Source organism: Stylophora pistillata, chromosome 13, assembly GCF_964205215.1.
Source record: "Stylophora pistillata chromosome 13, jaStyPist1.2, whole genome shotgun sequence".
Taxonomy (NCBI): Eukaryota; Metazoa; Cnidaria; class Anthozoa; order Scleractinia; family Pocilloporidae; genus Stylophora; species Stylophora pistillata.
This window is the reverse complement of record NC_142531.1, coordinates 24,134,776-24,147,389: the sequence shown is the minus strand read 5'-3', so window position 1 is coordinate 24,147,389 and position 12,614 is coordinate 24,134,776. Positions and strand designations below refer to the sequence as shown.

At 40.3% G+C, this 12,614-nt stretch overlaps 3 protein-coding genes across 3 annotated transcripts; 2 read left to right on the top strand and 1 right to left on the bottom strand.

The window, feature by feature from the left end:
* Nucleotides 1-4,518: 4,518 nt before the first annotated feature.
* On the top strand, nt 4,519-5,005 carry LOC148718242 (uncharacterized). The gene is made up of 2 exons (XM_088742464.1): nt 4,519-4,674; nt 4,754-5,005. Exons 1-2 carry the CDS (start codon nt 4,519-4,521, stop codon nt 5,003-5,005), a joined length of 408 nt encoding a protein of 135 aa, XP_088598590.1.
* Nucleotides 5,006-5,029: 24 nt separating this feature from the next.
* Nucleotides 5,030-5,518, bottom strand: LOC148718241 (ATP-dependent helicase wrn-1-like). The gene has a single exon (XM_088742461.1). It carries the CDS (start codon nt 5,516-5,518, stop codon nt 5,030-5,032), a length of 489 nt encoding a protein of 162 aa, XP_088598587.1.
* Nucleotides 5,519-6,178: 660 nt separating this feature from the next.
* LOC148718240 (uncharacterized) lies at nt 6,179-8,728 on the top strand. Its single transcript, XM_088742460.1, has 3 exons — nt 6,179-6,469; nt 7,551-7,898; nt 8,601-8,728. The coding sequence occupies exons 1-3, from the start codon at nt 6,179-6,181 to the stop codon at nt 8,688-8,690; spliced, it is 729 nt and encodes a 242-aa protein (XP_088598586.1). The 3' UTR covers nt 8,691-8,728.
* The last annotated feature ends 3,886 nt before the right edge of the window (nt 8,729-12,614 follow it).

The following is a 12,614-nucleotide window of genomic DNA, read 5'->3' as shown; positions in this document are numbered from 1 at the left end:
GAGAACACCTTCGAGACGTGGAAAGGAATGACAAGGACACATCGAAACCAGTCGCTAGACATTTCAATTTACCTAATCATTCTAAGCAACATATCGTAATCTGCGGTCTTTCCTTGCCCTTAGGTGGCACGGAAAGCCGTAAAAATCTTGAACAAAAGCTCATCTTTCAAACCGGCAATCTAAATCCCACAGGGATCAACGAACGCCTTTCATTCCACTAATTTATTCATGTTTTTCTCGTTGCCATGCTCCCACCAATAACGTAGCTCCATTTTCTGCCTTTAAAAGCACACACAACCCACAATTCCTCTATTCGCTGCGACGAAGGGCTAACGCTCGAAACGTCAGCTTTTGTAATCATTACCTTGGCCAATTTACCATTTCAACTTTGTTGATATATCCAAATTATTTCGTTACTCCCACCGACGCAGCCCCAAACAGCTTCTTTCGAAACTATCAGCCTTTAGTTATTTAACTAAACCACTTTGTAAGCCATATTCAATTTAGCCGAATCGCTTATCTAAACATTTATTTTTGTAAACAGTGTCAAGAGGGTCGCCAATAGTGGAAGGACATTTATTCGATTAAATCAGCCCTCCGAATAGCGAATCGCTGAGGCCCATGGCCACTGCTTGTGTAAAACCGCGGTTTGGGTTAGACTCCGTTAAATAACGGTAAACAGGCCCTATGTTTCTCAGTTCTGGTTGAATTGGCTTCGTTCAGACTTAAATTACACCTTTCTTAGCCGAAACGTCTCTAAGATGTCCCTAAAACTTTTTTATATAGAGACTATCGACAACGGCTCAAACAAAGAGATAATTATCTGGGTTACTTACGTTGCCTAGTTTATTTGCAGCTTCCATACGGCCCGGGTTGTAAAATGCCTTCTCTCCCCACCCTAAGAGCATTCTCGCGAAAGAGCAGTGGTAATCGAGCACGGCCAATAGCAAGCCTGTTTTGAAACTCTTTGATTAAAAAATGGAACTGAAAACGCGTTATGAACGCATTACTAGTAATCCGGCTTTGCTTTACATATTTGGCGAGTTGAAAAGTAAAAGTAGTTTGCTGTATAGTATAACTGGCTCACATTTAGAATTTATCACTGGACTTAACCGTGCTTATCATAAACTGTGCAAAACACTCTTCGATCGTGGAAAAAATTAGACATTTGTGGAAATGTAGTTTTGTAAGTTTCTACAATATGTGTCACTATTGTAGGTCATGGCTGCAGTTTGTTTCGTTATTTCCTTGCTTCGTTGTGTTGATAACTAACTAGAGGTTTAAAAAATTATAGTACGTCAGCAAAAAAAATTGTCGGGACTTTGATAACCGACCAATTGATAAAAGGTGACCGCTTTATACGGTGCCGCTCAATTTAGGTTCGACTGCACTTGTCGGTGAACTAAATTGCCAAAGTCTTAGTCACTACCGCTAAGAAAACAAATAGGGATCGTCTTGCCATTTTTAAGCCAAGGAAGACGTGTTTTCGAAACAAAAGATTTGACCTCTGGAGTGATCCAACGTCACAAAACTGTACTGAAATCAAAAGCAAGATCGGATTTAAGATAAAGGTCGTTACGCTCAGGTATGAAAAATATGTAAAATCAGATTTGAACGCCTGTGTAGATAATACCAAGGAATTTCGTTAAAGATTTCAGTCGAAAGTGGAAAAAAACCTCAGCTCACATCAGACCACATCATGCAAGCGCTCGTTGTCATGATGGATAAAACGTCTAAGACGTTGGTGGAGTAACACATACAGGCAATGGAGAAAACACTCCTCGATTCCATAGTTTTTGAAACCTGACAAATGCCAAAAAATCCTCAATCCTTCGTTTAGCTGACTTACCTTTAGTGCCTTTGATTCTGGACCTTAAAACACCCTCGAAAGCTTACTCAATAAGCGTCACTCAGCGTGTTGGGCGTGGTTTGCATCGTTATTATATCGATCATGATTGGCAAGAACTAAACGTGTGATGTTTTGAAGGGGCAAGAAGAACAGAGATTGCTGTCAGTAACGATGGGCCGATACGGCATTTTCGAATCGATACGATACCGAGTACGACATTTGCTTTTGTATTCGATATCGATACCGATACTGTGACGTCATTGAAATTAACGGTAAGTCACGTGATCTGATTGACTACCTTAATGAAGGCACTCTCTCATGGTTTTCTGTTCAGTCTCTATAGCAGCATCAACAAGACAATCAAGCAAGTCAAAAATTTCAATTTATTGAGACTCATATTTAATTTCCCCGAGGAAATGAAGAAGACCGCAATGATGCAGTCTTTCTACTTACTACATTAAGCAATCTGAAACTTTCACTTGCATTCATGATCATAAGGTGTACAATGAAAGGCTATCAGTTACTACACGGGTCACTAATAATAACCAAACACGGCTGCCCGACTTATTATGGATCCTGCGCTTCAATACTCGATACATCAGCGACTCCCTGGCATACAGGACCATATAGAAATGCCATACTTTGGAACTATTTAACCTTTCTCAGTTCTTTTCTCGCTCGAGGTTTTTTCTTTAGTGAGCAGGCATAGAAGTTCTCAACTCATTTTTGTTGCTCCAGATATGTCCTAGTCCTTGTAATGTCTGGGTTGTTGCGAGTTGTGATTTTGTTGCCGTTGTACTGAGTGACTTTACATTAACAGTTAATAAAATCGGGTCCTATTTCACATTGACATAGGAGCGCGCTATTATGTCTTATGTCTAAGGGGATCTAGAACCCCGAGAAGGAGGAACTTAGACATTAAAGACAGGGATCTGGAAGTAGAGAAGGGTCGAGCAAGACTTCCTTAAACTCATCAGTTATAGGTTATTTTTATTATTTTCATAATAAATTTTTCTTATTATTCTTTTTCGTTGAACTTTGGAAGACTTTGCATTTCCCTTGTCAAGAGACTTAAAGTAAGATATAGACTACCTAAACAGCACATTATAATTTTATTATTCATAGCCGTATAATTATGTAGTTTTGGTTAGTGATATTTTTTCCTAAAAGGAGAATTGTAACTTACAAGATTTTTTTATTTTTTATACACTTTCATGTTAGTTCCATTAAATGAACTAAGGAATGGAAGAAACCGCCACTTTGACCGGTTCACTGTGGCAGTCCTACATTGCACACAATTGCACACATACACGATCTCGAGCCCGAAGTCTTTTCGACTACTTGTCAGCGGTTAGTCGCGGGAGATTTCAGCGCAGATAGGTCACGTGCAGTATCGAAAGAATCGATACTCTTCGCTAGTATCGATATTTTTCGATCCGACCTCGATATCGCTGGTATCTAATATTTGGTATCGGTATTGGCCCATCCTTAGCTGTCAGTTCTGCTCAGACATCAAGTTAGGATGATGGCGTTGCCTGCAGTTAGAAGTATTTCTCACGCAGAGAGTGTTTGAGGAAGAGATAAACGCGTGTAGGTAGATCCAGTGACTTCATCTCCATACAAGTGGATTGTGATAGCCTGAGGATCAGGCTCTCTGGGGGTTTTAGGAAGGAGAGGGGAGAAGGGAAAGGAGAGCCTGACACAAAGCCATATCGGAAGCCGTTCCGCCCCCCTAGGAATTCGTGATGTGTGACTATAAATCTAAACCAAATAAGAATTACTTCCGGTCTATTATGAATTTGACGTGCCTGTCAAACTTGCGCGAAAATGTTGTGCGTGTGAAAACGTTACCGTCAACTTCTAGCGGCAAGCTGATCATTTGCGATCTTTGCACAGAAAATCTCGAGGTTGAGTACGGAGTAAATCCATCAACGATTCCTTTAATTTCCTCAACTTCAAATGGAGAATTTTGTAAGATATTGGGCGTAAAATAACTCGTATTATCAGATGTTTTGCAGACTGTCGGTATATGCGTCATCCAAACAAGTCATCAAACTGGTTCTCTTTGCAAACGTTGTGCCCGAAAGATAGTGTTTCGTCAATACAATGAATTATTAACTTGAATTCCTGATTGACTTTGATTGACACTAAGTTTCGCAATTAAGCCACGTGAATAAGTCTGCTTTCAGTTCAGATGTTTAGATTCGAAGTGACCTTCATGTTCGGCTGACCTGTCGCGCTGACCCGTATCCCTGATCTGTTATATCTGTTGCTGACCTGTATACCGTGAAACAATCCTACTAGACATCGCCACAAAAGTAAGTTATCAGTGCTGCAATTCTAGCTAATAGTTTGACTCGTGTGTTTATGTATCGAGAGATCCTGTTCAGTTTCTCAAATGTATTTAATTTCTTTTCTCTAGATCGAATAATAATATACTGGAATAAATTATACGATTTGCGTAAGCTAGTTGGATTGCCTGTTTGGTTTATCGGACCAGATAGTGAACTGTTATAAAGCCTATACAGACGTTAAAGAAGCACTTTGCTCAAGTAGAAGTCAGGAGGACGAAATTACGAGGTCTACTCCGCAGAGATCGAAGAGGATAACTTCGATCAGAACGCCAACCGGGATTACTCTTACTGCAAAACGATCGAAACCCTTGCAAGATGGTCCCGTCTCTCCTTCCTAAAAACAAACAACTGTTTGGTGGTGAAAGTACACAGCAAAATATCTATGATGAGATCGATAATCATATCTCAAGCCTTGTGAATCTTCCAGCAGAACCTCCGCCAGAAATAACAAAACAACCGCCGCTGGTTAAGGTGCGAAGTCATTCATTGATTTTATATTAATTCTTTTCGATGTTTTCCTTACGCAGAGTATTTTTTTTAATTCATGTAGGTCTTCGTTGGCTATCCAGCTTCATCGAGAGTTTTGGAGAGAAGTTGTGAGGATAAGAGCGAGAGTAGTATGAGGAAGACTGTTTGCAAGGGAAACTATTGTGCCGCCGCTAATGCTGCCTTGAGTTTTCCACCGTTCCGGCGAGAGCTTGTCAAAGAGCTCATTCAATTAATTCGTAAAGAACTTAATACTTATAGTCAAGGACCTTCTGCTGCAAATGACAATGGCGACCCATTAAGGCCACAACTTTAAAATAAATTAATGAGGCCACAAGCTCTACCTACTCACCATGTTTGGACTGTGTGCCTCGTCGATCACTAACAAAGAAACGTTTCTTAAGACACCCGTTTTAAGCTCGTTTTTCTGCTTTTCCAGCATCCAATGTTTAGCGCTTCCAAAAATTATTTTTGCACCTTCAAGTGATTTTTTATCGCACGTTTCAAGAGCAACAGCTTTGATCCCAAGTGTGCAAAGTTTCTTTATTTGTTGATTTCGAATCAACTCGAGCGGGTTAACTACAATTATCTTGAAGGTTTTCTCTTCCCCGTGTTTTGCTTTCCATAAATTGAAATAAATCTTTGGAAAAATTTGGTAACTAAAACTTTTTCCAAATCCTGTTGGAAGAACACCAAGAACGTCTCGCCGATCGACAACTAAAGTTTTGATACACTCGATCTGCTCTTTCTTCGAAATGATACCCGGAAAAAACTGCAATGCAGTTTGAAAGGCTACTTGAAAGTCTTCTTCTTTAACTGCAGAGGTCATTACAATTCACATCAAGGCAAAATCAGGTCTCATAAACGAAAAAGTTGGCTGAGTGTGAAATCTCAAGATGGCGGTCTGATCATGCAGAAAAACATTTTTACCTCCGGTAAATCATCTATTGTTATATTGGCCAATCAGAAGTCCGTTCAAAATCTGAACGGATGGAACGGCTTCCGATATGGCTTTGTGTCAGGCTCTCCTTTTCCTTCTCCCCTCCCCTCCCCTCCCCTAGAGAGCCTGATCTTTAGGCTAGGATTGTGAGCGATCGTAACAAACTGTGGGTATCTGAGAGACAAGTCGCGAGGAACTATATGGATCAGATTCGAGTTCAGAATCCATTGAGAGGTCGCAAGATTATCAGCAAATTAAGGAATCTAGAAATAGCATAATATTTCCCTCTAATTTACAAGTGATAACACGCTTCGAGGGACCCCAACATGGCGGATCAACAAATTTGCATAATCTGTGACGTCACGTGAAAAGCAAGAATACCAGCAGCAAAATATTTACTTCAATGATACGATGGGTGGGCAAAGTGAAAGCCCAGTTTACACATGGCACAATGGATATTGGACCGTACTCGGCGTTCACAGTTGTGGCGGCTGCCCCAACTCTGCTCCGCGATTTACGACTGAGATGATATAACGCTTTCTGAAATTCATGAAATGCCTGAAGTTGAGCACGATTCGGTCTTTTGCATTCCCTGACGTGCACCTTCGGTGTGATGGCTTAGGAGTCACAAATTGGTTGGCCACGGAGGTGGAACTGTTAACTGCCAGTACAAACCACCAAGGACATGAGAAATTCTACATTGTTCCTGTCGAGGTGCTTCCGTCGTTGGCTTCTGAAACTCACCTAAAGGTTGCGATACTGAGTTTCCTATTCAGCAGTGTTTTCATTCGCCTGGACAGCCAGGGAACGAGCCATTTTGACGCGGGTGGGGGCGATCAAGTAAATTTTTCAGTTCATTGCACACAGTAACGAAATATTTTTCCTTAAACGAGAGAGTAATGGTTGCTACTCATTTCCCCATTGTTACATTCGCTTGGACGGAAGTGGGGTTCATTCAAGTTCTGCAAGTGGTGGTGGAATAGTCAGTTCTGTCAGTGGTGTGATGCGTCTACGTCATCAGGAACATATGAATTGTTTTATGTCGAGGAACACTAAACTCACGCGATTAACATAGATGCTAGAGAAATAAAAATTTTAAAAAGCTACAGCCTTATGCAAAACCTTTCGGAAACTTTTCGACATAAAAGTATGAAGTGGAGAATGTTGAAAATACCATCTCTGAACCTGTATATTTCAACGTTTTGTGACGGAAGGAAAGCTGCAGACCTCCTCACGCACTCGCACACCCAGCGTTTATTTTTAAGCCTCCTCCTCCCCCCTCCTCAATTGAAAATAGGCTCTGCCGTCCCTGCAAAGAGGTTTAATTCAAAGCCAAGTCAAAGCCACCAATTAACTTCCCGACATCTAAGCATCAACTGATTACAGGAACCAATGCTCGACGAAAGGTCTTCACCTCCGAGTCCAACGTCAAAGAATACACTTACCGCATTCTTCGTATCATCTCAGAGGAATCTATTAACACCATCATGGTCTATTGCAGTGGCGATGGGGGAAGGTTTTAGGTCAGACAGACGCAGCCAAACATGAAACGGAAACTTTTACGCAAAACCTCAATTTTGCACGTGGCAAACTACTCGGTACAGAAGAGTTTTTTCCTTGTTCAGAACGATCGTTTATTTCGCATCATTAAAAATCGAACCTTTTTAAGACTTTTTTAAATTTTCGAAAAATTCCACTGTCGCTAATATTTTGTGGTTGAAAATAGGATTTTGCCGCGATTTGTACCTTTCTTTTGTCGAATTACGTAATCGAATGACATTACGTAATCCGACAAATTGTCTATTTGTTGTCATATACAAAATTATTCAAAAATGCGCCTCTTTTACAATTATATATTGGCATTGGTTCAAATCTAAAACCTTGGAACATAACACTAAGCATTCTTTCTGTTTCTACACAGAACCTTCTGGAAGAACTTAGACTTGAAAAGGAAAGACTTTTGCAAGAAGTAGAAGAATTTGAGGCAAAGACGAACGACCTTGAACAGCAGCTAAAAGAAAGCGAAGAAAAACTTCAACTCGTGGTAGAATTTCCATCCATTGATGCCAAACAGCAGAAATCTTCCTTGTCAGACAAAGAGGTGATGTTTAATGGGGAAGTTCCCTCAGAAGCCGAAGTAGCTAAAGATATGGAGAGACAAGTTATAGCCAACAATATCAGAATTATGACCCTCGAAGAACAAAATGAAAAGTTGAGGAAGTCTATATCTTTCTTGATGAATGCTCGAGAAAACATCTCAAAGAAGAAAGTAAGTGGATGACAGTATTATCAGAGTCCATCTCCCTCGACGAACTCACAAAGATTTTCCTTGAATTTTTTGAAATGAGATAACTTGGTGTTGTGTCAACTGGGTTGATAGGCCGCCACCGTAAAGAGTATCTAAGCTGACGTTTCAAGCGTTCGTCCTTCGACAGAGCGAATGGCTTTGTTAAGATAAGTGTACGAAGAATGTTGCACCCGATTACTTTATCATATTCCGAAAAATACCCTGACCTTCCCTTAGTAGCTGCACGTGTATTGTTAGTTGGTTTTTCTTGGTTGCTGTTGCCGCGCTGTGATGATAAAACCCGATAGAGGGCCTTTTTGTTTGAAAAGTGGAAAAACAAGCAATTCTTCCTTTTCGGTTTTTGTTAAATATTCTTTATGATTCGTTAAAACTCTCGTCCTTTTACTCGACCAGATCATCGTGGTCTTAACCAATCAATCCACTCATTACGTGTTCACGCGCGTCTTGTTTTCCCGCGCTTTGCATTGGTCTTGTGAATTTTCCCTACGTTCTTATTGGTTCCTTGTACTGTCGTCGTTGTTCTGATTGGCTGCTGTAAATGCCTTAGTACTGTGTCCCTCATTTGTGACACGTGTTCCTTCTGGTTAGGCCCATTGTTCTCTCGTTCTCTCTCAGTGTTCCCACTTTCATTTAAAACCGTCAAAACTTCTTGATATTTTTCAGGTACAAGAACCTGTTGCCTTGTGGAAACAACATAGTCACGAACCTGGACTAATGGAAGAACGGAGGGATTTACATAGAAGGTTCTGTTGATTTTTTTTTTTTGTAGCTGTCTTTTAGTTGTTCGCCTGTTTATTTTGAAAGTACTATTACAGATCTCAAAAGCAAGTTCAAGACAATATTGGAATTAGATTAAAATTATTTTAGTGAATAGTTTCTTCTTACCACCTTATTTTACTGTTCGTTGTTTTGAAAGGGTATAGGTTATCTTTTCAGTTAATTCATGCAACTAATACAGCTTTTTCCGTTGAATGTGTTTCTCGTTTACAGGTCTCCTGTGAATAATTTTTATGAAGAAAACTCAAATGTCTCTAACAAGCGCCATGCATCTGCTATAAGAGAAGGACAGCGGTCGTACTCAGACCACTACATGTCAAACCAAATACAGCCTCGCCCACCTGAGAAACCTAGAGCCCAGTCCGCTAAGACAAGGACAAAGGCAACAACTTCAAGATTTGCTGAGGCTAAACAGAGTACTTCACTGAGTGCGAAACTTGCCGCTAGTGGGAAACATGCAGCAAGCATTTTAGGAAGACTAGCGGAAGGACACACTCAGAAACACGAATGGGAACATTCTCCTGCCCCTACCCTGGACATAACAGCCCATGAGGGGAGGGGTGGGCTTGACATTGGACGCGCGAGCCCTGCCTCAACACGATACACGCCGATGAATGTGTTTGTTTGTGCGAGTTGTGACAAGATGTACAACACACAGAAAGATTTGGACATCCATAAATCTTTTTGCTATGGTGCAGTGAATGAAAACTACACATGATCACATAAGCTTTACAACATTGCAACATCCTAAGTAATTTTTTGAAGCTATTAAAATTATAAACAAAGTGAAATGCAGTATCATGTTTTTATTGCACATGCATCGCTTGTTCTTGGAGAAATATTATGCAATAATAAAATGAACCGACTTTAAAACGTAAACCATTATCTGCTCAGTGTGGATTTATTTTAGTTCGCTGGATCAAGATGAACGTTAACTCAAATATATTATTATGTTTTCCCAAAGTTACCATGCATCGGCAGAAAGACAACTCTATCCTATCCCTGTTTGAAGTTACGGTTAACCTTCAGAGACACTTTTCGATATGTCGCCCCTGTACGTGTCGATGATGTATCAGAAAAGGATATTTAAAATATTTTGTCTAGGGTTGGACGCGTGAACACTGGACTCGAAGCATAACTCTTTCTCCCAGATTTTCCTCAGCCTTGGAGAACTCTAGAACGAAGAAGGACGAAGGCAAAAAACAAATGGCGTTGTAGCGACAAGAAAAACCAAATCAGCGTTAACATCTTAAGTTAATTTCCCTTTATTCCGCGAAGTTAGCAGCAGACTAACCTGCTTGGTGGAAGGGGGTGCCTGAAGCTAGGAAGCTGAAACAGGGAAAGGAAGGTATTTTCTTTTCACTTTTGTAAACAATTTCCGTCTAGCACTTTTTAAGCACAAAGTCCTCTGAGACAAGGGTACTGAGTTATATTGGTCAATATAGAATCTTGAAGTTGGTGGTAACCAGTGTTTCCTTTGACAATTTTTCCCCTATCCAGTCACAGTGACAAGCACTCCCCCTCGTTCTGCTTGTGTTAGCTATGAGAAAGCCACGCCGAATTTCCATCTCGCGACTGATAAGATTTTGTGTTCATTGTCATTGAATCCCAGAATATATTCCCATATGTCTCAGGGCAGCAACTGCTAAGTGTTAGGTTTGCTGTGAATATAAACATAATTTTTAACGTCGATAAAAAGTTGATCCCAATCCGGCGGTGTTTGCTCAGTACAGTATGAAACTCAGGGATCGATGCGCAACAATCATAGTACCCAGTAGTTAATTAGGAAAAGTCTTGAATTTTTGAACCTGCATCTCAGTGTCAGCACGCTTTCCGTATATTAAGGAACTTTGTTCCTTACAACCTGAATCATGTTCCAACTTTCCAACGAACCAACAGTTACCTAGCCGAAAACAAAGAATTTTTCCCATGGTTATGCTGAGGAAAATTACTGATTATGTTTACCGTGACATCGAACCACACGCCAATCAGTAGATTTGAAAAGTGAAGACATCAACAAACACAACGTAAATGGATCGTTTTTCTCTGAGACGTAAATGAATATGTGAAAGGTCGTTTCTTAGCGATTAAACTCTCTCGATTCAATGCCCTGAGGGGGAACTTTCTGACAGCTAAATATACGAGTTGTGAAACAACCTGCAGATGAATGGTAGATTTGAAAACGAAGACCTAAGACCCTTACGAAAACGAAGACCCCTAAGAAAAGGAAGACTCATTACGGAAACGAAGACCCAAAAGAAACACAACTTTTTCAGTTCTCTTGATTCTGTAGTCTGTTATATTGTACCGACTAACAGAAAAGAGTGTGCTCGGAAATTGCGGCTCGGTAGATGCGTTGCGTGACGGTTTTTAAAAGACCCCCTACGAAAACGAAGACCCATTACGAAAACGAAGACCCAATTCGAAAACGAAGACCCAATACGACAATCATTCACAGAAACCGGAAACCACAGGGACGTGTGTAATTTATTTCAATGCCTTGTGTGCGTAAGCTCAAAAGGCAAAATATTCTTCAAAGCCTCCCGACATATGTAAATGATGTGGACGGGTATTCTGAAGTTGCTCCTTTGTTTTTTGTTTTTTTTTTGTATTTAGTTATCTTAGACTGGCACGCAGCGCATCCACTGAGCCGCAATTTCCGGGCGCACTCTTTTCAAGAGAACTGGAAAAGTCGTGTTTTTATTGGGTCTTCGTTTTCCTAACGGGTGTACGTTTTCGTTGGGGGTCTTAGGTCTTCGTTTTCGGGGGTCTTCGTTTTCGAAACTACCACAGATCAATAGTGCATTGCATTTAGTCCTATTCAAACCTCAACATTTTACAGTCGAAGCCATTTAAAGACGGCTACTGTACATGAAACTATCTCAACACCGATCATTTGTCAATAAACATGTACATTATCACGATGGCGTGACGCTGTATTTGTCCATAAGTTTTCATTGGTCGCTCCAAAGAAAACTAGTGCTAATTCGAAACGCATAGCCCGTGTACTTTCCTCTTATGTTTGTTCCAGTTTATTTTTAACAATTACTCTTTCGTTAGTTAATGATTAATATTTAATAAGTTTCTTATTTCAATCAGTTTCATTAAGGTGGCTCGTACCAGTTTCCTCGCGCGGGGAACAGGTCACTCTTGCGTGACGCGCGCGAGAGAAACGTGCGAAAGAAGCGCGAGATCAAAAGATGAAAATTCAAAACAAAGATGGCGGCGCGTGGAATTTTTTCTACTTTTGTGAGAAGTTTACCTAAGAGCTTGTATTTGAAGTGTTGAGCGGCCACTATGAATGCAGGAGATAGAAACTAAGATAACGAAGACGATTTTCGGAGAAGTAAAGGTTGCTTCACTTCACATTTAAAAGAAATATTTAACCGATATGAAATCTTGCGACGGCGAAAAAAGAACTCAAGTGAAGGATAATCTACCTGAAGTGGAAGAAGACTTTGAAACTTAAAGGAAAATAGTATGATATAGCCAGAAGTCATTTGTAGGATTTCTAAGATGAGCTCGGAAGGCTGTCTTTGACGGCTGTTTAATGATTTTCTTAGCAGTAAACGTCTCTAAACATCAGATCGTAGTTGCTCGCGCGAGCACACGCAATTGTCAGCGGTAGCTAAAACAGATCATGAGCAAATGTCGATCTTTAAAATGTCGATTTTTAAAACGCGCGTGGAAATTGCTAAACTCACGAAAGCTATTGCATGAAAACAAGTCCGGTGACCCCTTCTTTTTATTGTTCCAATATGATAATAACGTCGAAAGAAATCATCAGAAAAAAAACTAGAAAATTCTACGGAAGGAAATTTGTGATGTGTGAAAATTGTCCTTTTTGTAGATTTTCTGAAATTCCGCCCCGTAGAATTTTTTGAAAATCTTTGTGCATTT

Coding starts and splice junctions, on each gene's coding strand:
- LOC148718242 (XM_088742464.1), top strand. CDS start 4,519: ATGGTCCCGTCTCTCCTTCCTAAAAACAAACAACTGTTTGGTGGTGAA. Junction 4,675..4,753: donor AACAACCGCCGCTGGTTAAG/GTGCGAAGTCAT, acceptor TAATTCATGTAG/GTCTTCGTTGGCTATCCAGC.
- LOC148718241 (XM_088742461.1), bottom strand. CDS start 5,518: ATGACCTCTGCAGTTAAAGAAGAAGACTTTCAAGTAGCCTTTCAAACT.
- LOC148718240 (XM_088742460.1), top strand. CDS start 6,179: ATGAAATGCCTGAAGTTGAGCACGATTCGGTCTTTTGCATTCCCTGAC. Junction 6,470..7,550: donor ACGCGGGTGGGGGCGATCAA/GTAAATTTTTCA, acceptor GTTTCTACACAG/AACCTTCTGGAAGAACTTAG. Junction 7,899..8,600: donor AAAACATCTCAAAGAAGAAA/GTAAGTGGATGA, acceptor GATATTTTTCAG/GTACAAGAACCTGTTGCCTT.